The sequence below is a fragment of the Siniperca chuatsi genome, linkage group LG6, assembly GCF_020085105.1.
Source record: "Siniperca chuatsi isolate FFG_IHB_CAS linkage group LG6, ASM2008510v1, whole genome shotgun sequence".
Lineage (NCBI taxonomy): Eukaryota > Metazoa > Chordata > Actinopteri > Centrarchiformes > Sinipercidae > Siniperca > Siniperca chuatsi.
This window is the reverse complement of record NC_058047.1, coordinates 21,266,550-21,294,514: the sequence shown is the minus strand read 5'-3', so window position 1 is coordinate 21,294,514 and position 27,965 is coordinate 21,266,550. Positions and strand designations below refer to the sequence as shown.

The following is a 27,965-nucleotide window of genomic DNA, read 5'->3' as shown; positions in this document are numbered from 1 at the left end:
TGTTTATTGGTTCCCAGCTGGATTTGATTTGGTAATGAAAGCCATAAACAGGTGTGACTGGGCCATAATCAGCTGTAAAGGAAGGTCTCTCATTATTGAGCTCAGGGCTGCAGGCTTCAATGAAAATGACTAAGCGAGACTGCTGTGCTGTTTATGGATGAGGTAATGTGTATTTATATGAAACACAAGAGCTTCTTCTGAATACTAATGCACTAATGTCCGGTGTGGGTGCACGTGTGTGAGTGGGTGTAGAAAGTCAGTGAAAAGGAATGTCGATCAGTTTTTTGCTCGGTGGTATTAAATCTGTCAGAGGCGAACTGACGAGGGTTGTAGAAATATGTCTGAGCGCTCAACGGTCCTGTCTTTCATGCCTGTCCAATCCCTGTCAGAAAACAACGACTTGTCACCACTCTGTCGTTTGTGCTTTTCATGAGAGCGGTTGAGTAATGAGCTTTGGAGTCGTCGGTGGCCCAGAGAATTGAACAATCATAACTGACAGTGGCACTTGTAATATTCAGTGAGAGATAGTCTTACATGGGGAAAAGATGTGGTCAAAAAATATATTGGAGTCAGTAACAGAGTGCAGCAGTGAGGCAGAAAGATTAATCCAGTGCTTACATTGTATAACACACAAAAGCTCAAATTTACAGTCTCTCAGTGTAACTAAAAGGTTTAAATTTTTTTCATTGTGATGAATATTGGTTTTAAAAACAAACAATCTTTGCATGTTTCATAGTCGAGAAATGTTCTGTAATCTACTTTCCATACTTAAGATTTGACTTTTGCAACTATTGTCATCAAGGTATCAAGGCACATTTATTTGTCATTATACAACACAAGGCTGCACAATGAAATTAAAGTTGTAGCTCCCTTCACGCTACACACACAGAACATAATACAAATATTTAATATTAGAATAGGATAAAACTAAAATAGTGTTTACAATTGTTAAATTTATTTAATGTTTTATTGGGACAGTTTGTTATGAGTCATTCATAAATTGCCTGTTGCTAGATGGGCCTTTAAATAGGAACACGCAACTCTACAGGAAAACACATACAAAACAACACAAAACACAAACATTAATACAATAAAATACAGTAAAATCATCATGAATGGGTGATCACACAATAACCATGTTTTCATCAATGTATTTGTATGCGCATTTTGAAGTATCACATTAGAAAGATTGATAGCTTCTTTCACCTCGCTTGAGGTGGTTTTTGCCTTGATGCGCTTAATGGGACATGGAAACACCCTTTCTGAAGTTGTGACGTAGCGAACATGTAACTCACATGTAACTCACATGACTGATCAGTTGTTTATGCTCCGAGAGGAGGAGGAGAAGAAGAAGAAGGTTTCCGCTGTTGGCGTCTTCTCGGATATTCCCATAACACGTGAAAACATGGCTGGTAGTAGCAGTAACAGGTATGTGTGGACCGATGCGGAGACCAAATTATTCCCCTCTCTCTCTCCTCTCTTCTTCTCTTTGAGGTTTATTGGCAGTTGGTAAACAACTGGTTTTGTTTCTGGTTTGTGACCTCTACTTCTTCTACTCTGTTTATTACAGCCATGCATAACATAGCCTATACCACCAACTTCTGACGAAACTATGCTGTAGTTTGCCTAGTTTATTTGCTCCAAACCAGTTGATGGAAACGCACCTAATTCGCATTTTCATTTTTTTTTCTTTTTTGCAACATTTCAAAAGTTCGCTTGACAATTAAATGGAAACACAGCTGATACCTCTCTGAAAACTGTTTCAACATGAGTTTAAAATGATCATATTTCTAATAAATTTTGAGTTCCGTGGGTTTACATATTGATCCCCTGAAGGGAGAAAGACGTCTGTCCAAAGAAGATTTTATGAAAGGGATTAAAAGTCCTCATAAGTGCACAGTGTCACTTAGCTGGATAAATGTATTATTATATTGTGACAGTGGTGGAAGAATATTCTTTACTTAAAGTACCAGTACCACAATCTAAAAATACTCCATTACAAGTAAAAATCCTGCATTCTAAAACCTACAAAAGTAAAAGTACAGTTTTAGCAGCAAAATGTACTTAAAGTATCAACAGTAAAAATACTTATTCAGCAGTAAAATGTCCACTGTGACTGATATATTATTACATATGAGATTATTAGATTGTTAATACTGATGCATCGATGTGTAAGCAGCATTTTACTGTTGTAGCTGCTGGAGGTGGAGCTAGTTTGAACTACTTTATATACTACATATACTTTTTTTTAGTTACGTAGTTTAGTCACAAGATAAATCTGCGGGGTCATGAGATGATTCATGAGACAGGACTGAAATAATGGATCATTTTATCGCTTTGGGCCTGAAACAGTTATTTAAATGAAACCATTTGACAAGATTAGAGTGGAAATTTCTTTTTGGTGGAAATGCTAACAACTCATACACATCTGAACTGTGTCAAGGAACCTCAACTGGACGCTTTTTTGTTACGGGTCACAAGCCAAAAAGTTTGGGAACCACAGGCTTAATTTTTAACAATGTGTTGTATTTTACATCTTTAAATTTTTTTAACAGTATGTAAAATCTTTATCTGAAAAGTAACCAGTAACTACATCTGTTACCAAAAATAATTACAATATTTCCTTCTGAAATGTAGTAGTAGAAGTAAAAAGTTACATAAACTGGATATGCTCAAGTACCTCTAAATTTTACTTGTACAGTACTTTAGCAAATGTACTTAGTTACTTTCCACCAGTGAATTGTGAAAACTTTTTCAGGGATTGAACGATAAAATCCTGGACTTATTTCCATCCTTGTCCCACCAACCTTTATCAAGATGGAGACAGGCATTCAGTGTGTGACTAATGTAAATACGTGAACAACATCTTTTTCAAGAGGGGAATTTATTTTGAAAAGAAATTCTTTCAAGAGTTGTTTAACACCTTTTTTTATGTTCAAGCAAGAGGGATTCGTAAAAGAGCTGAATGTACGTAACGTTTTTAATTTCCATGGATATTTTTTACAAGCGTCGTTGCTAAATTGCAACAATTCACGTCCTGCAAACAAGCCAGAGTATATTGCACCTCATAATCATGTCTCGTGTCTGCGTTCTGAGCAGTTTTTCCTGAATGGCATGCCATATGACGCCACTTCCACTCTTTGGCAGTGCATCGTCCCGCAATCAGCGACTGTTAAAAAGTTACAAAACTGAACCAGAAGTCGAACCAGAGGCAGAGCAGCATCTGGCACTGTCCTGTGTCTGGGGAGACAGATAAAAAAGAGTGAGACAGAGAGAGACAGATGGGGGGCCAATGAAGGAGATGACATTTTACAGAAGACGGTTCTCTTAATCAACACAGAAACAAAGCCTTCATGAATGACGAGGAAAAAAATAAGCAATTTTTCAAACCAGTTTCCTATTTATTAAATGTTAAAAAGCACACAGCAAATCAAATATAATAATAAATAAAATGAAATAGGTTTCTCAAGCATCCAAATGTAATGTATGTTATTCTGCACTTCTGTACACGCACACACCTGCTCTGTGGATAAAATCTAACATACTGCCGCAAAAGAGGATTACAAATCAAAGAAATATGAAAATATTGTTGCAAAAAAGTCAGAACTTGGTTCTTGGTTGGACGAACAGGAAAACACCTTTTTTATTTTCAGTAACAGCACCCACACACACTCTCCCTCCCTCTCTCATTCTCTGAGTGTCTCTCTCTCTACCCCCACCATACCCCTCACCTTTTTTTGGAAGATGATATGGGGGACCCAGATGTTACATTTCACTGGCCAATGGTGAGCAGAGAGGGGCTGGATTGGTGTGCACTCCCAATGCCCCTTCTTTTTAAAAACGCTTGAGCTCCTGTCTCCAACTCAGCAACTCAACTCACATGAGAGAGAGCAGCAGCGAGGCTCTGCTCGACCAGCATCACTCACACCTGAGAAACAGAAGCGGCTTCTCTCAGCTGTATCTGCAAGCTGAAGAATCAACATTTCTTTTCGTTCTTCTTAAATTTATGTCTGTAGAGGATCAGAAAAAAAACAAAAATCATCTGTATCTGAAGTTCTGGTACCATGTTGGAATTAAATAAGGTGGCACTCATGCTGTCTTTCCTGGCTTCACTGGCTCTGGGCCAAGGTAAGTGAAGACTGAAACTCCAACTGTTATTATTGCTATTTTCCAAAATGGATGCCAGAACAACACATTCACAGGAAATTACTGTAAATGTAGAGTTTCCAGCAAAATGATACCTAAAAGACAGCCGATTTTTAAGATAAATTTTGTCTTGAATTGAACTATTTTTCATCTCCCCTGTCATTGTTAGTAATCACATACAGTTAGAGCAAGGACCAGTGTATGGCTTCTCACACATGTGCACTACAACTGACATAACTGCAGTTTTCTAACTTAACGGCATTTCCCAGAGGATGTCAAGGCAGGAGAACTCTGGTGAAATGTCTGGTGGTGAGCTCATATGATAAGGGTGTGTGTGTGTGTGTGTGTGTGTGTGTGTGTGTTATTTTGTAGACCACCTCAGTAGTTCTTAATCTCTAATGTTAAGTCACCAGCATGTTTCACCACCAGGGTAATCAACAACACGTGATGATAGAAGAGGAGGTTAAGAGGAGGAGTGAATATACAGTGGAAACTGTGTCCCTGTGGTCTAGTTCAATCATAGAAAAAAAGCTCTGTTGATGACAGTAAAAGTGCTGCTGGTGACTCAAAAGGTTCTAGTGGCACACACTTTGTATTCATAATGACTGCAGTACAGTAGCTGCCACTATCAGCGAGCAGAAGGCCTACTTTTGAGAAAAATGCAACCCAGCCATAGTGCTCCATTGACTTTTTATTATCTCACAAAGAGCCAATTTAAACTTACTTTTTTAACACTAGTTTCTCAATGGAATTCACAGTTTTTACCATGGTGAACTGTCAGCTCCATAAGGAAAGTTCTTCTCCCAAAAGTCTCACTCTTATCATCCTTTGAAAGCTCGCCACTCTTCCTGAATGACACCAGTAGCAGCACTTTTTTCCAAAGCTGTCACTTTCTTTCTGCCTTACAGCTGCTCCCCATTAACTGAACCTGGCAGTTCATAAAAGCAAACGACTGTAAATACACCTTAATAGTCTCCATATCTTGTTGGACTTGGAGGCCTCAGAGTTGTAAATGTCTTGCAGAGGCTTTGTGCCATTTACTGATGAGTATCGAAGACAGTTTGGTGAGGGAAGAAGGTAAACGTATAAATGGTGATTCAGATTGACACTCACTGAACTGAACACTGTGTTACAGCGGCGAGTGAATGCCGACCTTAAAATGGATTGTAAAATTTTACATTATGTGCCACGCTCCTTTAGCAGTACATCCACATGTTGCAGTAAGGTGGGGCATTTTGTCCTCATTTCACCCTCAAATGCAGTGCCAGGAGTCCCTAAAGGTATAAACCCACTCACCTTGGAAACAAGAAGCAATAATCACAAACCAAGTGACCCACTTTCCCACCTGCTGGGTTTGCACTGAGCTAAATGAGAGAATGGAATAAAAGGAGGGATAAAGAGCACAGGTAAAATTACTTTACCGCCCTCGTTTCCCCTGTCAAACTGGCCAGCATGTCACTCTTTCCTTTTTCTTTTTTTGATGGTCGTCTCAGCCCCCCTAGCTGCGTTCAGTCCACCACTAAAGTAATTGCTGTATGTTTTCATGTCTCCATTTGTCTTCATCTGCTTGCCTTTTGTCTCACATGTGTTTCCCTCAGGTATTTCTTCACAAATACTTTCCCCACCTTTCTCCCTTCTGTCTCTCCCTCACTCCATCACGCTCCCTCCTTCGCCTTTCTCCACCTATTTCTCTCTGCCCTACTCCATCAAACGCTCTCTCCTCGCCTTGTTCTCTGTCACTCTCTCCATACACCTTAGAGCTCACAGATTTATGAACTGTTTTCCTATTTGAAGGCGGCAGCTGTTGCTGAATGCCCACTGTAACTCAGAGGGGAACACTATGGCATTACCACCTCTAAGTCTTGCTTTTTAAAAGTTACTGTAATCCGTCCTGTTTAACTGTACCAGAGGACTTCCAATCTTCTCTTCTTTTGTTGTATAATTGTCAAGCAAAGCTAGAGGGTGTGTGTGAGTAGCTGGAGGGCCGTTTGTGAGCCTGACACAGGGGCTAGTTCTCCAGATGCTGACCACTGTCTGCTCCAAACACAGAGCAGTCTGGCCAGCTGACTTTAATGACTGAGACAGGGATTACAATGGATCAAAGGAAAAGGTGCAAATTCCCATTAATAACAACCTCCATGCCATATCACATCTTTCTTTTTTTCCTTCTGTGTACATGCATATGTGGATATGCCAAGATATTATTTATTGCAGGTCTAATCAGCTGCTTTCAGTTGAGCTATTTCCAGCTCCTGGACCTGTGCACAGGTGCAGAGGTTCATGCAAGGACTTTCAGATATTTTTAATGTGGAAATTCAACACTGCCCAAGTTTGTTTTTAATAATATTAGGGAGAAAATACCTGAGAACACAAAGCCTTTGTTATGCCTTTTGTAAATCCTAAAATCATGTGGTTGGTTTGCATCATTAGTTAATGTCAGGGACATAATTGCTGATTTTAATGAGCTACAGATGTTTTAGGAATCAGACGTGGATTTTTGAGAATAAGGAACATCGGGGTAACGAGAGCGATAGATGCAGAGAGAAAAAGCAGAGTCCTCTGCAACCACACACACCTCAGCTAAGAAGCTCGCCAAACACATAAACAGCTTCCATATGACATGGCAAACAGATCATCACATACACAGGCCCACACACACACACACTCACATCACTGAATTCATACGTGAAATACCTCTAATTCAAACAGGATTAGACTTCATCGACAAATACTGTACAACCTCGTTCTCTGAGTGAGCTTAACTTTGTCCAGTAGGTTACATAAAGTGTGTGTGTGTGTGTGTGTGTGTGTGGTTCTTCTCCTTCTTGTAAGGGTCTAGAATATTATAAACAGGATCCAGACCTTCTTTTTAAGGCCCGTCTCTCTGCCAACATACATCTGGCACAACCATACCTCTCTAATCTGACTGAAATCATTGTGGGTGCAACTTCATAAAGTCCTGCATTTTCCCCCTCTTCCTCTCTTCAGCAGTTTTATATTAGGTTCTGGCAAAGGCAGAAAACTCCCACTCACAAAGTGAAGCAGAGAGAGGCTGTCCTTTTCAAAGCAACTGGTGATTATTAATAGAGGATTTGCCTCTGTGTAGCCTGGCTGTAAGTACACCGGCTGTATTTCAGAACAAACCACTGTGACGTAAATCGTTAAATCCAAAGATAGTCCTCTAAAATAAGAATTGCAGTTGTCACAACAGACTCGGAGAGGGTAAAGATGACAATGACTGCAGTGTGGGATAAAAAGTAATCCAATAGCTATGTTTCAGACATGTTGGTGACATAGTCTGGCATTCAGGTGCTTGGCATGTGGCTATATGTGGAACTCAGATGCTAACCAGCCCACAGATGCAGGTCTCCTCTAATATATTGGTGCCACTATAATGTATCTTGTTACCTTGTCGAGGGTTTATGAGGGTCATGGTGAGGCTGGCTGAGGTTTATAATAACTGTCACAAGGCAGGGTTCATGTCAAAGGTGAAACTGCAGGAGAAAAGTGATACATCCGTATATGCATCCCACTAGCCTACATTAACTGTGAAAACTCCAAATCATAAAGAGATTTGTGTGAGCAAAGCATAAAACTGAACCCACAAAGGTGAGACTGTGCTCCAACGAAGAACGACAGCATCAGTCGTGTCAGCAAGTGCCCCAAAACGACATCTGTTTACGTTCAAGTGACAAAGCCCTCTAGTGGCTGTAGGAACTATGATGGGAGAAAAGAAGTTAATTATGTGATGTTATTATAGAGTGACAAAGTCTACGGAGGGAGTAGGTTGGATGGATGGGTTGACAAAACATCGGACTTCAACACAGGAAATCAATGTTCATTTTCCGTTTCTGTGTTTTTACCACTGTTGTTCCTTAACCATAACCACATGTTTATTATTGGAACCATGACGATGACAAAGTAGTCACTTCACAACGAGGCCTCCAAATTAGTAAGATGTTTGTCCACGCCCTCTACAGCGACACATAGAACATTTTCTGATCTCATCGGCAGGACATAATTTCTTTGTTCCTTCCAAAACCGTCAATCACTGTTGAAAAATAAATAAATTTTATGACGTGACAACGCTATGGTTAAGCACTTATTTTAACCCAAACAACCTGAACAAGTCATTTTTGTGCCTAAACCTAACCAAACCTTAACTATAGTATTGACACATCATAAAACATAAACCTGATCGAAATGTTGCCTTGAAAAGAGTGTAACAGTGTGCATACCTTTCTCCTTTGTGGCCAACATCACAAAACAGACAAACAATGTTGAATATGCTTCTATGTGTCTTTCCAGAGGGCATGAACAAACAACGTATTTTGTCGTTTTAATTTGGAGGACTTGTCGGTTCTATTAAATTAGCTGTGAAAAGAGCACACGAACAAGGACAAACAAGATATACTATAGTGCTAAAAAGTACAGTAAAGAGGATATCATAAGTTCTAACCTTGCTCTCTCTGGCTTGAAAAACATGTGTTACTTGCTTCTTGATGAGGTAAATTCCCTCACATACCAGCCGTATGAAGCAGTACCCCAATAAAATCTCCCGGCTTTTAAAATTCATAAAGCGTTAACATGCCACTCAAAAGCACAATAAGCTCTGGAGTCTGCGACGGGAACCGGGCCAGTTCATACCTGCCATAACTGAGGTCACCACCCCAACATTTGCCTTCTGCTGAAGCTAATCTGGGTTTCCTCTTTTAACTTTCTAAAACCATTAGTCACCTCATAAAACTCCAAGAATCGTTTGCCATTGGACTTTCATTATCAAACATCTTGAAATGATAATCAGGAGCCAAATGGTTTTGCGGTGAATGCCCTTTGTTTTGGTGTGAGCCAGTAAGAAATGTTATGTAACAAGAGCGGGAAAACTGCTTTATAATTTCTTGGAAATAAATGTATGCACCTTAGAGTGGGGAGGGTAATTAAGTAGCCACAAGTTTGGAAGTCAGGGTCAATTAAGTGAAACAAAAGGGCTGTTTGTGTCCCCTCACCATATGCTTTCCCTAAGAAAAGTTTTCACAGTGAACATTAGAGCATGCAGATTGTAAACACTAACAGATATATTCTGCCCACTGAAAGTTAAATGGTCTTTTAATTGCTTTTAAAATGTAATCAGGACAGACAAAGAATTCAGGAGACAAAAGGAGAAAGGTGGAAAAACTATTTGATTTGATTTACTAAACTAAACCTGCAAGCACAGCCACATCTGCCTTGCAGATCAGTGTGAAAGCATTTGCTTCTGTTTATCCAGCGATTCCAGTGTATCAGAGAGACAAAGCTGATATGGAAACCTGTCAATGCTTTTTAAAGCCAGAGGCATAAAAAACCCAACAACCATGAACGTCAGCTGACTGTATGTTACCCTAAAACTTATGTAATACATTTCTGGACAGTCGGTCTTTGTTCTGTTGAGCTACTATCCTTCTTTGCTAAATCTATCAAAAACATTAAGGGTTGAAAAGAAATGTGCTGGCATGACAATAAAGACTTGAAGTGAGCTGTAAAACCAGTGGGGACTGGGATCAATACTGGCCTCTGTGCTGGGAGTCTCTGCTCGTAAACTCAGCAGTGTCTCTCCCAAAATGCTAGGTGTCTGCACATATTACACACACACACATGCACATAAGCTACTTTTTGTTTCTGTCACGGACCATGACATTTATTTATTTTCCGCACAGCCCAAGTGAAAGTCGGAGATGAAATGTCAAGCAAACAACTGACGTTTTTGAAAACATAAAAAATTTGTGCTGTACGAAAATGAGCTGTTACACTTCAAAGCACAAGGGAAAACGTGTCACGTTGCATGTTTAATAAATCAAAGAGCCAAACTTACAGTGAGTGCCAGGTTGTATATCTTTCTCTTTCTAATAAGGCAACACATCCTTTCATCGTATCCTCACTGTTGTGCTGTTGTGTGTGTGTGTGTGTGTGTGAGCACATGCATGAAAAATAATGATGTAAGAATGATGAGTAATACAGGAATGCTGCATGGTATGTGTTTACATTATAATCATATCATTAAGATAAAAAAAGCAATCGGCAAAAAAATGCTGCTTAAAAGTACGTGTGTGTCTACGCGCTCTGTGATGGAGCAGGTTAAAGGGAAGCTTTCTGGCTCGGCCACTGGTTAACAGACGACTCCACATACACTGATTTGTCACAGCTGGAGCTTGATTAGCATCCTCAGCAGCGGCTGCTTGTTGATGGATCAAGAGGAGGAGGAGGGAGGACTGGGGGGGGGGCAATACGCTAAAGGATGAAAAGACGTATGACAAAGAGCATGGGGGAGATGATGGATGGAGGGGATGCTTCACAGTTTGGATGAAGAGGTGGGTGTCGCCGAAGCAGGAGGAGCAGTGGTGAGAAACATCTACTGAAAAGAGGAGGAGATGGGAAGTAGAAGGACAAGGAAGGACAAGGAAGTCTACAATTTCTTCAGATTTTCTCCCTTTTTAGTAGCCCCAGAAGCCTAGTCATTGTTTCAGCACTTTAATTAGGACAGAAGGCCTGTGGCTAAAATGAGCGAAGTGAAAAAATGGAGAGAATAAAAAGTAAAGGGCAGAGGGAAGACGTGCAATATGCTCAGACTACTTTGAATAAGTACATAAGGAAGCCCTAAGAGGCGTGTGAGAAAAAAAATATTCTGGTGATCAAGTCTGATCTTAATTGTTTTCTCTCCTGTGTTTATGAGTTAAGAACAGGTGAAAAAAAGATTTTGCCAGGATAATTTTTCTAAGTTTTCTAAATAAGATTAATTCATAAATAAGATTAATTCATAAAAGCATTCATGTGTTCTTTCAGGTGAGTTTTAATTTCTCCATGCACTCTAAACACAAGGGACTTATATTGTGTGCCAGCAAGTTATATAACATTACTGTGATGTCTTTCTTTTGGCTAGAAATGTATTTGAATCTGCGCTAATCTGAAGTGGTGCCCTTCAGCCTCTTGTGGCCGAAATGAGTATTACAACAGCAAACACTTCCTGACTGATCCTGACAAAAACATGTTTTTTCACCTGGCAAAACTTTTTTTCTCCACCTGTTTCACAGATGAAAAAATACATTTAAGGAACTTAGAACAATTATCCTGGCAAAACCTTCCCTCTAAAGAAATAAAAAAAAACCCCATACATTTAAGTGTATAGGCTGTAGCACTGAATTGTCTATGGCCTTGTTGCTTCATATCCAGATATTTTTCTTCCTGTTTGTAGGATCCGTGAGGACCAGGAGTCTGTCAGACGGAAGCAGGAGAGTGGCCCTCAACATGTTCACTGATGCACAGACAACAGGTACTAAATGCATCTGTAGTGATATTTACAGCTGATTTTATGGCAGGGGTTTTCAAACTGTGAGAGTTGAAGGGGAGGTGCTGCGGGAGAGACGTGAGGCAAAGATACACTGTGCGAGATGAAAGGGACAGGTGTATGTTGGTGTTCTAAAAACAAAAGGAAGTTAGTTATTGTAGTTTGACCCGCTGATTTGTCCCAATTACCAACATGGTCGGCAGCAGCTGTGACTCACATCTCATTGAAGCAGTTAAGTTACTTTAAAAATGCCCGATTGCCACAATTTACATCAAGAATCGTACTTGTCAGAGCCATAACTCTGAAACTGATACACACATTTTTAGATTCAGTGTGAGGTATCAGTACCTGCAATGTCCATCGTGAATAAACGTGCAAAGATACGCTTAGAGATCATAGAAAAAACATGCTCCTTATAACTGCAGACCTACACTGTCAGATGATCACACTATCTCAATTATTGTTGATGCAGTTACTGATAACAGACCAAAGACCTTTCTTTACCAGAGACACATGGCTGAGATGTCGTTTTTTTTCTTTTACCATAATAACTTTGAGATTGTACTGTATCACAAGGCCAGATAGTACCCTGCAGTCAGCTAAAGAACTTTATTTATTAGAACAATGCATTACTTTGTGAACGAAAGATATCATCAGTTTGTTGCTAATGCATTCTTTTGTTTTTAATCCGTCATATTTCTCCTGAGGAATCAGTCAAGGCTGGGGGCTTGGAAAGAACCTGGACAATGTAAAGCTCCCTGGGGTGTATGAAGTCAGTTTCAAATGGTGGTAGCAGACCTCTTAAAGTTTGTAACCCCTCCCTGCTGATTTCCTCCCTCTTGCTTTTTCTTGGTTCTGACCCATATCGCCCCTCCATGTAAGAACAGCTCCAGCTGAATTGTTTTCTTTCTTTCTGACTTTTTTTCCCCCCCAGTCTAACCCTCTATTCTTTTGGTTTTCATCCATGTCTCCCCTCCATGTGCCTCCAGGTGTGACAGAGTGGACGTCTTGGTTCAACATCGACCATCCTGGAGGGAATGGAGACTACGAGCGCCTGGAGGCAATCCGTTTCTATTACAGGGAGAGAGTTTGTGCGCGGCCAATGGCCATGGAGGCTCGCACTACAGACTGGGTGGCAGCGGCAGACACCGGCGAAGTGGTCCACTCCAGTCTGGAGAAGGGCTTCTGGTGCATCAATAAGGAACAGCCCCAAGGCCGCGTCTGCTCTAATTACCATGTCCGCTTTCAGTGTCCCCCAGGTAGCTGTGATGATGGCAGCTCAGTGCTGTATGAGCTGTCACAGCTATGAACATTCAGCCAAACACATGCATGAATACACACTTTCATATGCATGCATGTGAGCACTGACTACAGGGAGGAATTGCCCATTTTAAATGCTCTTAGCTGTTGACTGTCTGCCATGTTAAATAATGTGTTTGCTATTTCCTGATTCTGCTTGCCAACATCAACACATAATGCCAGCTTTACACAGGATGTCACACTCTGCTCTTCAATGTGTGTTTAGTGCAGAGCTACTGGACTGACTGGAGTGAGTGGGGTCCCTGTTCAACCACGGTTTGTGACGACGTAGGCATCCAGGTCCGCCAGAGGAAATGTGTGAACACCCAGCCCATGCCACTCCTGTTGGTGCCAGCATGTCAGGGGCACCATTCAGAAAGGAGGGAGTGCTCCACCCCTCCATGTACAGGTGAGAATCACAAGATTTACCATCACCTAACCTTGTGCCAGCACCACACACAAGTTATACAATATGATGGGATTGCATGCAAAATAACAACCAGTTGTGTGCAATGGTGGGTAAAGTGACCGTCCTTCAAACAAAGGACAAAGGTTCAAGGTCCCGTATGAGCAAGCATCTTCGCTGCTGGAGCAATAAAGATGTTCAGTACATGTACAAACAAATTTTTCACACCTATACAGTATGTTACTTCCTTGTTTAAAGTCTATTAAAAGACCACCAAACCAACAGAAACATGCCACAGAAACAAAAGTGATAACCCTGGTGCACAACACAGTATGTTGTATCCTTACTAGTGTGAAATGCAAAGATTCAATTTTAACTGGAATCAAATTTTACTGTATACCATTGTTACAGATGAGATTGTTCAAAAACTTTTGTTTTGGTATTGATTCTGACATTGAAAATGCCTACATGCCATTTCTGCTGTGTGGTTTCAGGCAGCAGCACCCTCCAGTGCAGAACTTCTGCTAAACAGAACTTTGTAACCATTAATTCAAGTGTTCTTGGTTGAGCTACTTGTAATCAGAGATCTTTCAATTGCAGCTATTCAATCAGGTTTCTTATACATTTTATGCCAACAATATGTATAATTGCACCATTTAATAAGTCATTTATTGTACTGTGTAACTAGAGAGTTAACAAATCTCATTAGACCACTCTGTATAAAGTTTGAATCACAGAATTAATGCAAATATTGTTTACAAATTTAACAGAAAATACTTCTATACATTAGTTATTAACTTCCAAACTTACATCATTCCTTTCTCTCTGTTTGATCAGCCAAGTGGAGTCCATGGGGTCGGTGGGGGACGTGTTCAGTGACCTGTGGTGGAGGTCGCAGGATTAGGAGGAGGACCTGTGTGAGGACCTCCGTGACAGTTCAGTGTAATGGACGGCCTGTTGAAATACAGAAGTGTGGGAAGAGTCCATGCCCAGGTATGCTGAGTCGACGCTGTAAAAGTATTATTTTTCTTTGTATTGATGTCTTTATCAGTTTGTGCTCACGTCTCTGTGTCTTTCTCGCAACAGCCAAATGTCAGCGCGTGTGCACCGAGGGCCATCCCAGTGAGGACTGCAGCCGGTGTGTGTGTGATGGCCACGTGCTGCATGGAGAAGTCCACACTGTGACTGGTGTCCCGGTGGCAGGAGCTTGGGTGGCGCTGGCCAGCCAGCCTAAGGTGATCCGTGCTCGTACAGATGCCAAAGGTCAGTTCAGGCTCACAGGAGTCTGCTCCTCCAGCTCGACCTTGATCTCCATCAGGAAGGAGAAGTTTGCCCCGATCGCTGTCTTCACCTCCAGTAACACCACAGGGTTGTCCTGGGTACGGGCTATCCTTAAATCAGCCGGTGAGTGCTAATACAAAAGATTATTAAGATTATAAAAAATAATATTTTTGTATTAAAAAAAGATAAAAACTGTGTGGTTCAAGTCTCTGTTGCTTTCAATCCAACTAAACACACAGCACATTCATGGTATAATTTAGTATTAATTGAAGGTATTGGTCATTTCTTAGAAGAGCTAGTTTCATATGTAAGAGTTTCCTGATTCTCATTATTATCATTCCACAGAGCCAGTAAATCCTCTAGTTATATTCTCAGATTATAGAAAGCAGAAAATTGATAAAACTACAACATAAACAGTCTGGCCTATTGTAAGACTTCACATTGTCTGTAGCACTTACTTGGTTGCATGGAAACCAAATAAAAATAGAAAGAGTGATTCCCTCAACAATAATTTTTCCAGACTTGTTGCATTTTTCATAAGCACAGAGACCAATGTGAGAATAAAGTGTAATGATTGACTGAGTTTTATGAGGTCTCAAAACTCTGAGCACCATCCACAACAGTCAGAGTGAGGTCTTTGAGGGTTTGATCCTTTCTGCTTTCCACAGAAAAGCCATACATTGTGAAGCACCCGGAGGACAAAGTGCGTTATGAAGGAGGACGGGTCCTGTTTTGCTGTAAGGCAACGGGATCACCAGCACCTGACAAATACTACTGGTGAGACGACTACTAGGGCTGGTGCATTATTAATCACATTACAACACACAGAAACAGCTAGCATCAGAGTGGTTACTTTTACATATTGTGAAAATAATATTTTGGAGTTCCCTAAAAATCGAATTTCACTTATATCAAGATACTTATGGAAGCAATTTTTTTAAATTATTAAAGCAGCATTAATCAGTTACTCGTAATTCTGTTTTGGTCTCCAACCTGAGAAAAATACTTCACTATGTTCACCAGTTAGTAGCTTACTCCCCTCTGCTGTTTGGTGCTGGGCTGGTAGCGTACAAAACAACACTGATAAGAGTGGTGAGACTAAACCAAAACAGTAAAGTTGCAGGCTGGAAACAATAAGACACTAAATCACTACGTAGAGCTTTTTGCTTTGGGTTCATCACTACAACCCCTTTCACAATACGCATAGTCATTTGGTCCATTGTAAACATACAGTAAATCATTAATTAGTGCAGCTTTAAATATCAAAACTCATTTTTAGAAAAAATCACATATTTAGAAATATACTACTATTTAAACTTACACGCATTATACATTTTAATACATTGTTGTTTATCTACCAACATTTAAAATTTTCATTGTAGGAAAAAATTATATATTTTTTTATCTCTGTAACCATTTTTCAAGGTACCACAATGGGACTCTGCTGGACAGGAAGGTGTACAAGTATGAAGAGGACCTTGTACTGCGGGACCTGAAGCCGGAGCAGTCAGGCCAGTACTACTGCAAAACCAGCAGCTCTGCAGGCAGCATCAAGTCCTCTCCAGCCTTCCTAACTGTGATTGGTATGTAAAGTCTCGGATCTCTTACTGAAAGCAATTGTATCTCAACATCCATGTAAGATGTTTCCACTTTTGCATAAACCCAGTCATATAGTTAAAGATCCATCTGTACGACAGTATTTACCACATTAATCTGCTGGTGTGACGGCAGCTTTGATGACACATACTAATGGTAAACAGTTAAACGTTCAAAAAGTTGTTCTCACAGTCAAAAAGACACTTCACAAAAAACTCCCTTCTAGTCAATGACACAGTGATGTAATATAAACTGTAATTTATCATCATCAGCCTGGAAAGAAAATAATTTACTATGATGATAGCAAGAGGTGCACAGGGATTATAGCCCAGGATGGCTGCTATCCCAGTGCATTTGACAATGACGTATTAAGTAAAAGTTCTAACAGGTTTAAGTAAGTAAAACCACTGACAAAAAGCAAAAAACCGCAATTCATTTTACTGTATAAAGAGCAGCTGCCTCAGAGATTGAATACACACTGACTGAGGAATGTCAGCGCTAAGCTCCAACCAAGTCATCCATGAGCCATGTCCATGCATTAAGAGGATTCAAACAAAACCGCAGTCTGTCATTGTAAAAAAATATTACATGAAAAGAAAATAGGAAAATAAAAATATCAGGGCTCACACAATCTAGCAGCAAGTTTTTATTATGTTTACATTGGTTGAAGCTACGGCTTTCTAAACTGCGATTCTTTTTTGTGTGAGATGGCTCTGGACACAGCAAAACCTCAAACCCAATTGCTCCAGAACACCCAGTGTTGAGGTGAAATCCAAGAATGTCAATAAATTCTGTTTCTTTTCTCTCTCAGAGTTAGACAAGTATGCGTTTCCACATCTGCGTGGGAGAACTACACATTGCTTATATCCTTCAGGTGCTTTTTAGCTAAGACACAGATTAGCGAACAGGGTTTTTATGGAGGAGTGCTAAAGCAATCTATCCCAGGCCACTGACAAATCCCTGCACTCCAAAAGTAATTATGGCAGGAGACACTGTATGTATGCAGGACAACACCTACAGCCCAGAGCAGGATGAAAAAATTACCTTACTCCTTCAACTCAGCGCAGTTTCTTCTCACATTTACATTATGCAGAAGTTTAATTTGATTTCCCATTAAATGTGTTAACCACAGGTCATACGTGTGACTTAAAGTTACATAATTTATTATTAAAGGAAACTAAAAGCCCTGTTGGTAAAGCCATCAGCACTACAGTAATGATATTTCATACACATCACACTGCTCCATGTGTCTGCAATTATTGACTTACTTGGGAGATGGGGATCTTAACAAGGACACCTGACTATAAGCTCAACCATGATATGCACATTAACTATTCTGCCAATTTCTGAGTGAACAATAATTCTTTCTTTCCAGCTCCTATCTGGTTGGTTGGTAAATAAATGTTTTCTTCAAGTTAATGTCTAATTACCCTTTTGTGCACATTTTATCATCCAACTTGGCCACTCACAGGTACTTTCAGGCCATGTAGATATTGTCTGTGTGCATAAATACATTATATTAAAAAATCTAATAGATTTGACAGCTTTCAAGAGCAGGTAGGGTATCTTAGAGAAGGTACAACTTTAACAGTCACGTCTTCAACATTACAGGTGTGTGTTCATTTTTAAAACCAAAGCAGTGTCAAAATAACACTTCACAGCAGTCATTTGTACAATATATATATTTTTTTGCACTTAGAAAAAGGCTTTCACGTGTCATGTATATCAGGTGACTAATTTATCTTTTTATTCTAGCTTAATGTAATTTATTGTCTAATTCACAGCAAAAGGAACACCAGCATGCAATTCCACCCCTGAGACACACCTCATCAGACTGCCGATGGACTGTGTTCAACCCGGGACTGACTCCAAGTACTACAACGCTGGCCGCTGCACTCACAACAAATGTGCTGGCTCCCTAGACTTTGATATGCGCTGCAGAGATGGAGGTGGGTTCTGCTGTGGTGTCCAAGATATGGAAAGTCGAATCATTGACTGTGGAACCTACAGCCTCCCTATCCGGGCTGTGACACAGTGCAGCTGTCAGAGGTGTGTGCAACCGACTGTGCTGGTTCGTGGTAGAGTGGTCACAGCTGACAATGACGAGCCTCTTCGTTTTGGGCACATCTACATTGGTAAAGAGAGGGTGGGCACCACTGGATACCAAGGAAGTTTCACATTACAAATTACTCCTGATACACAGAGATTAGTGGTAAATTTTGTTGACCCCACTCAGAAGTTTCTTGACACTCCAAAGGTGTTCATCTTTGATAAGAAAGGTGGGTCCATCTACCATGATGTGAAGGTGATGAGAAAGCAGACACCAATTGATATCAATGCAGGAGAGACTAATTCTATTAACCTAGGGGAAATTAAAGGGGAAGACCCCATTGGTCAGTTGGTTATTCCTCCCAACTCCTTCCACAAGGATAATGGAGAAATCTATGAGGGAACTGTGAAAGCCAGCGTCACATTCATTGACCCAAGAAATATCACCACGGCGGCTGCGGCCCCTGGTGATCTCAACTTTGTGGACGATGAGGGTGACATGCTCCCTTTGAGGACCTATGGCATGTTCTCTGTGGACTTTAGAGATGAGAGCAACAAGGAGATACTGGGAGCCGGAGCGGTTCAAGTCCTTCTTGACACACAGCACGTCAAAATGCAAGAGCACATTCCCAAAATGAAACTGTGGTCTTTAAACCCAGATACAGGAGTCTGGGAAGAGGAGAGTGACTTCTCCTACACCACAACTACTGGTGGTCATGGGCGGAGCAAACGAGAAGACCGCACATTTCTTATAGGCAACATGGAGATCAGAGAACGTAGGCTCTTCAATTTAGACGTGCCTGAAAACAGACGCTGTTACGTCAAAGTCCGTGCCTACATGAGTGACAAGTTCCTACCTAGTGAACAGCTAGAGGGTGTTGTGATCAGCTTGATAAACTTGGAACCCAAACCTGGTTATTCCTCTAACCCTAGGGCATGGGGGCGCTTTGACAGCGTCATAACTGGACCCAACGGAGCCTGTTTACCAGCCTTCTGTGATACCCAAAGGCCCGATGCTTACACGGCTTATGTCACAGCAATGATGGGTGGGGAAGAACTTGAGGCAGCTCCCTCCTCCCCCAAGATGAATCCAAACATTATTGGAGTGTCTCAGCCATATCTGGATAAAATAGACTACCAGCGCTCAGACCACGAGGATCCAGCTCTGAAGAAAACAGCCTTCAGAATCAACTTGGCAAAGCCTAACCAAAATAATCTTGATGAGACCAATGGGCCAATATATCCGTATCAGAATTTAATAGGTTGTGAAAATGCCCCTGTTGATGCAAATCATTTCAGATTCTTCAGAGTGGAAAAGGACAAGTATGAATACAATGTTGTTCCCTTTGAGGAGAATGATTTGACGACCTGGACGGGAGACTACCTCTCCTGGTGGCCTAATCCCCAGGAGTTCAGAGCATGCTTCATTAAAGTCAAGATCCATGGACAGAAGGAAGTGATGGTCAGGTCAAGGAATCTGGGAGGAACACACCGAGAAACAAAAGGCAAATTTTATGGCATAAGAGACATTCGCAGCACCCGGGACATGCGAGAGGCCAACACCTCAGCAGCCTGTGTAGAATTCAAATGCAGCGGCATGTTGTTTGATCAAGCTGAGGTGGATAGATCCCTCATATCAGTCCTTCCACAGGGGAACTGTCGCAGAATTGGCACCAACAGCCTTCTACAAGAGTATCTCATCAAACATCCACCAGTCGCTCAAAACAACGAGTCCCATGCATTCACCATGCTAGCCCCTGTTGATCCTTTGGGACACAACTATGGCATCTACACAGTCACAGACCAGAATCCCAGGGTGGCCAAGGAGATTGCTATAGGGCGCTGCTTTGATGGCACCTCAGATGGATTCTCCAGGGAAATGAAGTCAGACTCTGGAGTGGCACTGACCTTCAGTTGTCCAGAGAGAAAAATTAACAGGGAGAGCCTTTTCCAACGTCTGCAGACCAACCCAGGTCAGGCTCTGTCTCAGATGGCGAGGGACATGAGGGAGTCGGAGGGTCTGCAGGTACAGAGATTATCCACCCAGATGGTGGCCTATCCTTCAGAGCAGCGGGGCAGGACCCAGAGTCGCAGAGTCAGCTCTACAACCCGGAGGAGAGTGTCCATGCGCACAGAGCAACGCCAATAGATGTGCCAAGAGGTAGGTTAACAAACAATAATTTAAGGTGTCTTGAAAGTAATATCAGAATTATTTAAATGTTCTTTGCTTTTCATTTCTAGGTCTTCGGTCAAGACTGATATGATGGCATTAAGACGAGGAAGTAAAAGTGGCCCGTCTGTTGAGTATGAACTCCCTCCTGACTATGGAAACCACAAAACAGAGGCAGACAGCAATTCAGCAAATTCAGAATGTGATTGAAGATATTCATTAGACTTATACTTACTTGAAGGGTTTGGTATATAAATTTCTTCCTTCCCTCCTAAAAGACATGCATTATTTGTCTATATGTAACACCGTGAATTTTATGTGTGAATAGACTAAATTGACGTGTGAGAATGTAACTTTTATTATTTGTGGCATTCCACTTTCCCCAATGTGGTTGTTTTTTGCTGATGTCTCTCAATGCTTGAGTTGAAACCAAACCTTCAAAAACTATAAATACCATGTCAGGCCCCAAACACTTCATAATTGGCCGTTGCTCTCCACTGAACTTCTTTTCGTGATCAGAAAGAAACCAACTTGAGGCCCTTGTTGTCTGCAATAGACACTGAGCCCTTTTTCTACAAACTGGGAAACTCTCTCCACCAAGGGGAGGCACACTATAAAGAGACATGTTGGGCATGCCACCCAGGGAACAGAGGATGTTTTCAGTCATGCTTTTTAATGTCTTTCATTAGCATGCCACATTGCCAACTGTGATTCAGCCAAATGCCCTTCCATACCTACTTAGAATGTGCAAGACCAAGGCCTCCGCCAAGACAAGCATGGATCTCACTAGTGGCAGGCAGTCTAAAATGAGAATGGTTGATTGTGAGGTATGACATAATTTCCTTTTTTCCTCCATTCCAAATTAGCATCACCAAACAAAATGTTACTCAAAATTATATATTTCCAAATACTTCACATTCTCAGAAACCATTACAGAGACTCATTCAGGGTCTAAATTGACTTTGTTTTTATTGTTGGGTAATGTGTTTGTCAGCTGCCTTTGTATCTTGAAGTGCAATAACTATATAATTTAACTTAAGAATTCTTAAAGATCAGCGTGTAACAAACTATTACAGTACATAAAGAGTGCTGCTGGTGAATGAAGCAACAACTCCTTCAGTGCGTGTGGCAGGTAGTGTGGTTAAGGTGTTTGTATGAGATCTTGCACAGGACTCGATTTGAGTGATTTTAAGCAAGTAATTTAACTGCTATGTCATGTAATCATTCTTCAACTCTCTGAACTGCATAGAACCTATTAACCTTTTCATACTTTGCTGCATGACTCAGTTGATTTTATAATTTGTACACCACAGTAATCTTTTCAACTTCAGAGAGAAATCTTGTGAGTGGGAGTTAAAACTCTCAGCGGAGCCTTCTCTTCATTAACAAAACCCACTGCATAATTCTTACACATGGGGGAAATAATTAAAAAATGACACACAAATGAATTTACTGGCCAAGTTCTCATAAATCCTGCCAAATAAAGGGGGGCATGGAGAAACCAGGAGAGGCTGACAAGCAATATAAGCCTTCTGTTAATTAGAAAATAATTTACATATTCCCTTGAGAACTATTAAAACAGTTTGACCCTGACTTTCACAACAGCCAAACAAGTTAATTTCCAGGATACAAAGGATGAAGTTAAGTAATCAACAATATACTGGGCTATGGTCAAACATATTTACCATCAAATTGTCACTGTACAGTTAACTCTTGATCCATTTAAGCCTGATTACATTTTTATTCCTAATGTGCAACAGGTTTGTTTAATGTGTGCAAATGTGATGCCAATGTGAAGTTGTATGTATAAGTGAAAACCTCATATTGTAACCTTACATTTGTACTTGGCCCCACGTCGAACAACAATCTCTTTCCATTATGCACCATGAGCAGCACAATCCAGAAAAACACTCAGTACAGAGTAATATAGGGTGACAACATGTGGTACCTTCGCCATTATCACTGATCTCTCTAATCACAGGCCTGTGGGCCGTCTGCGACTGAAAAGATCTCCAGATGAAAACAAACATCTCCCTGCAGCACATGTAGCATCCACCCTGTAAGAAAGATGATGATTGAATCCAGGTGTGGGAAGAGATAAGTCTTAAAATATAAAATGCGACTTAAAAATGCAATGGTGTGTGAGGTCAGCTGAGGAGGCCCAACAGCTGTAGAGCAACTGGAGGAAATGTTAGACCAAAGACATCAAGAGAAAGAGGAGCGAGATTATCTAGTGATGGATTTAATCATTTTGGGGTACTGTTTGGTAAATGGAAAAAAGCAAGGGAAAATATTAGTGGTCTTTGGCCTCACAGTCCATCACTTACAGAATATCAGGCTTCAAAAGTGGTTGCACATGGAAGAATGCAGGTTTTGGAGGAGAATGCTTTGACAGGAGAATTGGCTTATTCATAAGAAGTTATCAGGGGAGTTTGAAGTACAAGGTAACAATAATAGGCTGAGTAAACCATTATATAAGGCTTTGCATGGGAAAGTAAGCTGGGTTCTCCAAACAGTTATTTTGTCTTCTTGGGAACTTCAAAGGAGATTAAAGAACCTCTGCAATATTTATTTAATTAATAAAATGTTTCCAAAGACTTCAGAATCAAATAAAGGGAGTTTAAGCCTGAATCCAACAGATAAAACACATAGTAAAGAAAATGTTTATCTCAGTGAATCTCAGTGGGAATGGCAGTAGTTGTAGCAACCTTTTCATTTTACAGGGGTTCAATGTTAATATCACAAATATGGCTTAATGGAGATTTATGTATTTTTGTTTTACATATTTAAAGGAATAGTTCAACATTTCTGTCCGTTAAATATTAGACTACAGCCAGTAGCCTGTTATCTTAGCTTAGCATAAAGACTGGAAACAGGGGAAATAGCTAGCCTGGATCTCCTGGAAACTCCACTGGTAACATGGCAAGTTCACAGTAACGTCAGGACTCCAGGAAGTCACTGTGCAAAGCAAAGAAATAATCTGTCACAATTTGTCGTTTTTTACACTTCCGTGTTAGCACAGATAAAACAAACAAGATATAACATGTTCATTAGTGTGCTTTAAAGGTGCTGGTATTTGCGAATTTTGTTACCTTTGGACAGAGCCAGGCTAGCTGTTTTTAGTTATCTTTATACTAAACTAAGCTAACTGGCTGCTAGCTGTAGCTTCATATAAACCGTACAGACACGAGAATGGTATCGATTTTCTCATCTAACTCTTGACAAGAAAACAAACAAGCGCATTTCCGAAAATGTCAAACTAATCCTTCAATGAATACTTTATACTATTGTTACAGTTGTAGCCTTATTGAAGTCTTGATTGCTTGTCAATTAGTATTTTCAAGGGTCTTTTCTTCGCCTTAGACTTACTGGCTAAACTTTTGATGTTTTTTTTTTACAATTAAAAATTTAAAAAGGAATCTGTGAAGTTATTAACTTTGGAAATACTTAATATGATTTTGCCTCTTTGTCACATAATTTCAGTGGGTGCGTGTAATCCTAACTGGCACTATTTAACTTTGTGCAGAAAAGCACAAGACTCTCAGTCCACCAGAAACCACCAATAATTTAACAGTAACTTCATCCATTTTCTCTTCTATACAGTCCAGCTGGTCTTAAGGATAATTTATTCAGGAGGTCATCCTTGAACCTTTCCACCACTTTCTGGAGTATACGAAGAGATTTGCCACTGTGAGCTCCGGTAACAGAAATGACATAAATTAACTCCTAATAATACTACGCTTAACTATTGCATGGTGATGCCAATCTCGTTTCTCTCTGAATTAAGTTTTACGTGTAAATTCTGTATTGTATGAAATCTACTATAACTAAGAACATGAAACTGTAAATAAATGATTTTGTGTAAACTTTTTCATTCATATTCTTGTGCATTATGTATTAAGGACACTGAAAAATCATATATAGATAAACTTTTCAGCTTTGCGTAAGTCACAACAATAAATACAGCTTACAAAAAACAAAACATTGGCAGCGTACAACTGACAAGTAGTTGAAATTAAATGTGCCTAAAGTTAGTGTATGCATATTTTCAACATATAGGCCAGATACATAATAAAGAAACAAAATGCATTACAATTAACTAAGCATAAGAAATAAATGTAACATATAGCAAAAGGCTGACATGAATGCTGGATGTAATGTCAAAAAGTAAAAAAAAAAAAACACTCCTGACCTATGCAGAATCCTGAACAATGTTTACTTTGACTTTTCCACCGACACAAAATAGCTGCATCTCCATTGTGCATGCCCATTACCCTCCAGGTGATGAGTTATAATGTACAAAGCAAGACCTCTGGTGCACACAACAGACATTTTAGCCAGTGGAATTATTATTGTAATAAAGTTGCACAGCAGGGAGGAAAATGAGAGTGTTGAGCCACACTGTCACTGACACCTTCATGACTGGGCTCTGTGTGTCTACCAGAAAATGAAGCTGACAGAAAATATAGTGAGTGACTGCTCTTACCACCACCAGGAATAAAGAAAACACACTCAGTGTGCACACACAAAAAAACCCCACATTTTTCGTGAGTCAATGATGCATTTCAGGTCGTGAACCTTCCTCTGGCGCCTTACTAACCGTTTCTTTTTAGTCCCATTGCGTCAGTAATAGACAAACCTCTCTGTGCACAGGCCAGGAATGGAGAGAAATGCTGATGGAGATGTCTTAATGCCGGGACTACCACCAATCGTAATTGCAGTGCCCTTCATGTGTGTTCTACTTGCTGGAACTCTATTTGGGTTAATAAAAAAAAAGGCCAGAAATACAAATTGTGAAAGGGAGTTTCTGTTGCTTGACATCACTGGAATAAGTGTCTAAATTTATCCAAAGGCCACAACTCAACAAGTGTGACTGCTTGTCTGTGAAATTAACAGTTTGAGGCCTCAGGATTAGCACTGCATTTGGCACACATTGTAATGACTCATAGTACCTCTAACATGACTCCAAAACACAAAGGCTTCATTTCCGGCTGCATGTGAATTCACCCCCTCATTGCAATTATGGTTTGACTTTTGCAAATTATCATGTTGTATTTAAATTCGAGATAACACTGGGGAAAATATTCTGTTTGCTAGTGCATACAAGTGCAACAAGACTGACAATAGGTAGAGAGTTTGAGAATTGAGATGAAAAGTTTTTAAACATTTTCAGATACACTTTGGTGGTTAGTGGGTTTCAACAAACGATGTAATAGCTAGTGCAAATTTGACTATTAAAATGTAAAGAAAAAACTTATTTCACTCTGTAATATTTCCATTAGAAATAACACTATTATCTTCTTCAAAAATCCTTAAAATCTAGAATATTATCAATAGGCAAATCTTTTTTTTATAGCCAATTATAAAATATGCTGGTTAATTCTATAACATGAATTGAAAAAAAGTAAAGTTTTGTGTTTTTATGTTGCATATTCGCTGCTGTCTGGTGTGTTATCGAGGTCAGCAGTGAGCTTACAGCTCTCCATGTTCACTGTCTGTGATGAGTCTCTACCTGGAATGCCAGCAATAAAAACTCTGAAACTATTTAATGATGTCACATCCTCCTCAGACAATCCTCATGATATCGTCCTGAGTTCACAGCAATCAAGGGAGAAACAGTCTGTGAAAATGACAGATAAGACTTAGGAATGTTTCAGATGGCTTGGGTTTGTGGAACCAGTCTTAAAAATAGCCCTGGTGGGCTCGCTACAGCAGTCTCACGAAGGGCTGAGGGTGGAAGCAGTCGCACTGAAGTTGTTCAACTCTTCTGATCTGCAGGAAAAGGCTGTAAGGAGAGACGACTGGCGTGTTTCACATACACATTTCCATCTTCCAGCTTGACTTCATACACTTGTTGCTGTCAAAAATCAAAATAAAAGATACAAAGACATGAAAGCTGGAAGAAACACACCATCATGAGCTACTGTGGAAGCAGCAACACGTCACACAACACCTTAATGTGCCAAGTACAAGTAAGCTTACAGTGAATTTAATGTCACTTTTCACAAGTTAAAAATGTAGCAAAGCCTCCTGTGAAAACTTCAATGACATCAGAATATTTGTTGTTAATGTTTCTTCTGTTGCTTGATAGTTGACATCACAGTAATGTACAAGAGAAACAGTTTATAAAAATGATTAATGGAAAAGAGGACGAGATGTTTATAGAAAGTGAAGCTCTTGTTTGGACTGTTCATTGGCGCGTGCATTCCAAACAACAGAACAGGGGAAGAGAAGCTGTTTGACAGAACAAAAAGTTTGAACCCTGACTGATGAGCTTTTATTTCTCATGCCATGTCAATCAGTGGAACTTCCTACATCTAATAGAAGAGGATGATTACATATCACTGCAAATGTTCACGTCAACTCCCAGGTGCACTGAAGCTCCTGCCTCCTAGGGATACAATCAAGTTTTCCTATGATGTATTTGGAGGTGCGATACATATTTAATGATGATATACTGGTCATCTTTTGAGGAGTAATTTGTAGGCCTTGTTAATGTTTTTCACTACTGTATATTACAATGTATGTGAACAATTTGTATACTGAGCACAACAAGACATTTAGCTGTTTTGGTGAAAAAAATTATAGTTTTAGGAAACAAGAAGGACATATTTCAACACTGACCTGTAAGGAGGTTCCTGACTTCCCAGTTCTGAGGTCAAAGTTATAGTCGTGCCAGGGGCAGAAGACCTGCAGGACACCATCAGCCTCCTCGATGTCCCCCTCACACAGAGGACCGCCTGGGAGTCACAGGAAATTGTTAATCACATATTCTCCCTCTAAAAACAAATGACCTTTGTCTTCTAGGAAAATGTGATTGTGAGGCTTGCATAACATGGTGTGAAACTGATAAATCGGTCGGGTTTTGTTTTGTTTTTTGAAGCATGGGAGATAAATAAACCAGATCCTCATATTTTGTTGTAACTACATCTAAAGTCTGACCCGCATAGCCTATATACAGTACATTCTCCATATTACGGCGAATGATTATTTTACATTTTAAAATGGGATGCATTGTGCGTCATTCTGGGTTTAGAGATAGCTAAAGGGTTAATCTACACGAGTATGAATTTGGATATTGAGGCTTTACCGGAATGTGAACAGCGAGCATTCATGGCAAAAAACTCCCCCTTCACGTAGAAGAGGCAGACATCCGAGTCGTAGCCGAGGGAGGAGTGCATTAGACGGCAGCGCTTCTTGGAAAGCACCGAGGCCGGGCCTATGAGTCTCCATGAAACGCCGTCCGTGTTTCCCTCTTCATCTCCGGAGCCAGAAGCCATAAAAAACGGCGAAATGAACTGGTTTTCTAATTTGCGCTACTACAGAGCTCTTATTTTCCGCCGGTGCAAAAGGATTTGGCAGTTCGCACTGTGAAAATATTCCATATTTAACCACCAGGCCGACTGGTGCGACGGTCTGCCGTGCGGACTGAGCTGCAGCCTGCCAGCCAGCCGGGACACCGTCACACCGAGGCACTCAGTGTGCTCAAGCACGGCTGCTCGCCATTTGAGCTACATGTGAATGAATGTTTGTCACAGATAATAAATGAGCTGCACAGATATTCCTCACAAAGCCACAGATTCAATTATGCTACTGGTTTATCACTTTTTTCAAATACACAGCTGCTCTAATAATAATCCCGAAGCTCAAGCAGCAGCCAAGGCAAGCTTGCAAACAATGGTGCTTACATGCTGAAACAT

General features: G+C 40.4%; 2 protein-coding genes and 1 long non-coding RNA gene across 7 annotated transcripts; 1 reads left to right on the top strand and 2 right to left on the bottom strand.

Annotated features, from left to right (window-relative positions):
• Positions 1-45: 45 nt before the first annotated feature.
• cilp2 (cartilage intermediate layer protein 2) lies at positions 46-24,135 on the top strand. Of its 4 annotated transcripts, XM_044199602.1 has the most exons (10): positions 3,394-4,128; positions 11,372-11,449; positions 12,454-12,723; positions 12,990-13,172; positions 14,007-14,162; positions 14,256-14,573; positions 15,119-15,227; positions 15,876-16,033; positions 17,831-20,256; positions 20,337-24,135. In XM_044199602.1, the coding sequence occupies exons 1-9, from the start codon at positions 4,065-4,067 to the stop codon at positions 20,242-20,244; spliced, it is 3,750 nt and encodes a 1,249-aa protein (XP_044055537.1). In that variant the 5' UTR covers positions 3,394-4,064; the 3' UTR covers positions 20,245-20,256; positions 20,337-24,135. The 4 variants fall into 4 exon arrangements, with proteins under 4 accessions (XP_044055538.1, XP_044055536.1, XP_044055537.1 ...); XM_044199603.1 differs by lacking the exon at positions 3,394-4,128 and adding an exon at positions 46-162 and having other exon boundaries at positions 14,007-14,573; XM_044199601.1 differs by having other exon boundaries at positions 3,393-4,128; positions 14,007-14,573.
• LOC122877706 lies at positions 2,963-14,019 on the bottom strand. The gene is made up of 2 exons (XR_006378308.1): positions 13,980-14,019; positions 2,963-3,240 (listed from the first exon to the last, which is right to left on the bottom strand). It is a non-coding gene; the product is annotated as an uncharacterized LOC122877706 (long non-coding RNA).
• On the bottom strand, positions 21,209-27,965 carry si:ch211-212d10.2 (uncharacterized protein LOC557710 homolog). 2 transcript variants are annotated; one of them, XM_044199605.1, is made up of 3 exons: positions 27,356-27,965; positions 26,890-27,005; positions 21,209-22,322 (listed from the first exon to the last, which is right to left on the bottom strand). In XM_044199605.1, the coding sequence occupies exons 1-3, from the start codon at positions 27,543-27,545 to the stop codon at positions 22,098-22,100; spliced, it is 531 nt and encodes a 176-aa protein (XP_044055540.1). In that variant the 5' UTR covers positions 27,546-27,965; the 3' UTR covers positions 21,209-22,097. The 2 variants fall into 2 exon arrangements, with proteins under 2 accessions (XP_044055540.1, XP_044055541.1); XM_044199606.1 differs by lacking the exon at positions 21,209-22,322 and adding an exon at positions 22,492-26,122 and having other exon boundaries at positions 27,356-27,950.

Excerpts from the sequence above, each read along its gene's own strand:
- cilp2 (XM_044199601.1), top strand. The coding sequence starts at position 4,065 with ATGTTGGAATTAAATAAGGTGGCACTCATGCTGTCTTTCCTGGCTTCA. Across the intron at positions 4,129-11,371 it reads TTCACTGGCTCTGGGCCAAG|GATCCGTGAGGACCAGGAGT; the intron begins GTAAGTGAAGAC and ends TCCTGTTTGTAG. Across the intron at positions 11,450-12,453 it reads CACTGATGCACAGACAACAG|GTGTGACAGAGTGGACGTCT; the intron begins GTACTAAATGCA and ends ATGTGCCTCCAG.
- si:ch211-212d10.2 (XM_044199605.1), bottom strand. The coding sequence starts at position 27,545 with ATGGCTTCTGGCTCCGGAGATGAAGAGGGAAACACGGACGGCGTTTCA. Across the intron at positions 27,006-27,355 it reads TGCTCGCTGTTCACATTCCG|GCGGTCCTCTGTGTGAGGGG; the intron begins GTAAAGCCTCAA and ends TGTGACTCCCAG. Across the intron at positions 22,323-26,889 it reads AGTCAGGAACCTCCTTACAG|GGTGGATGCTACATGTGCTG; the intron begins GTCAGTGTTGAA and ends TCTTTCTTACAG.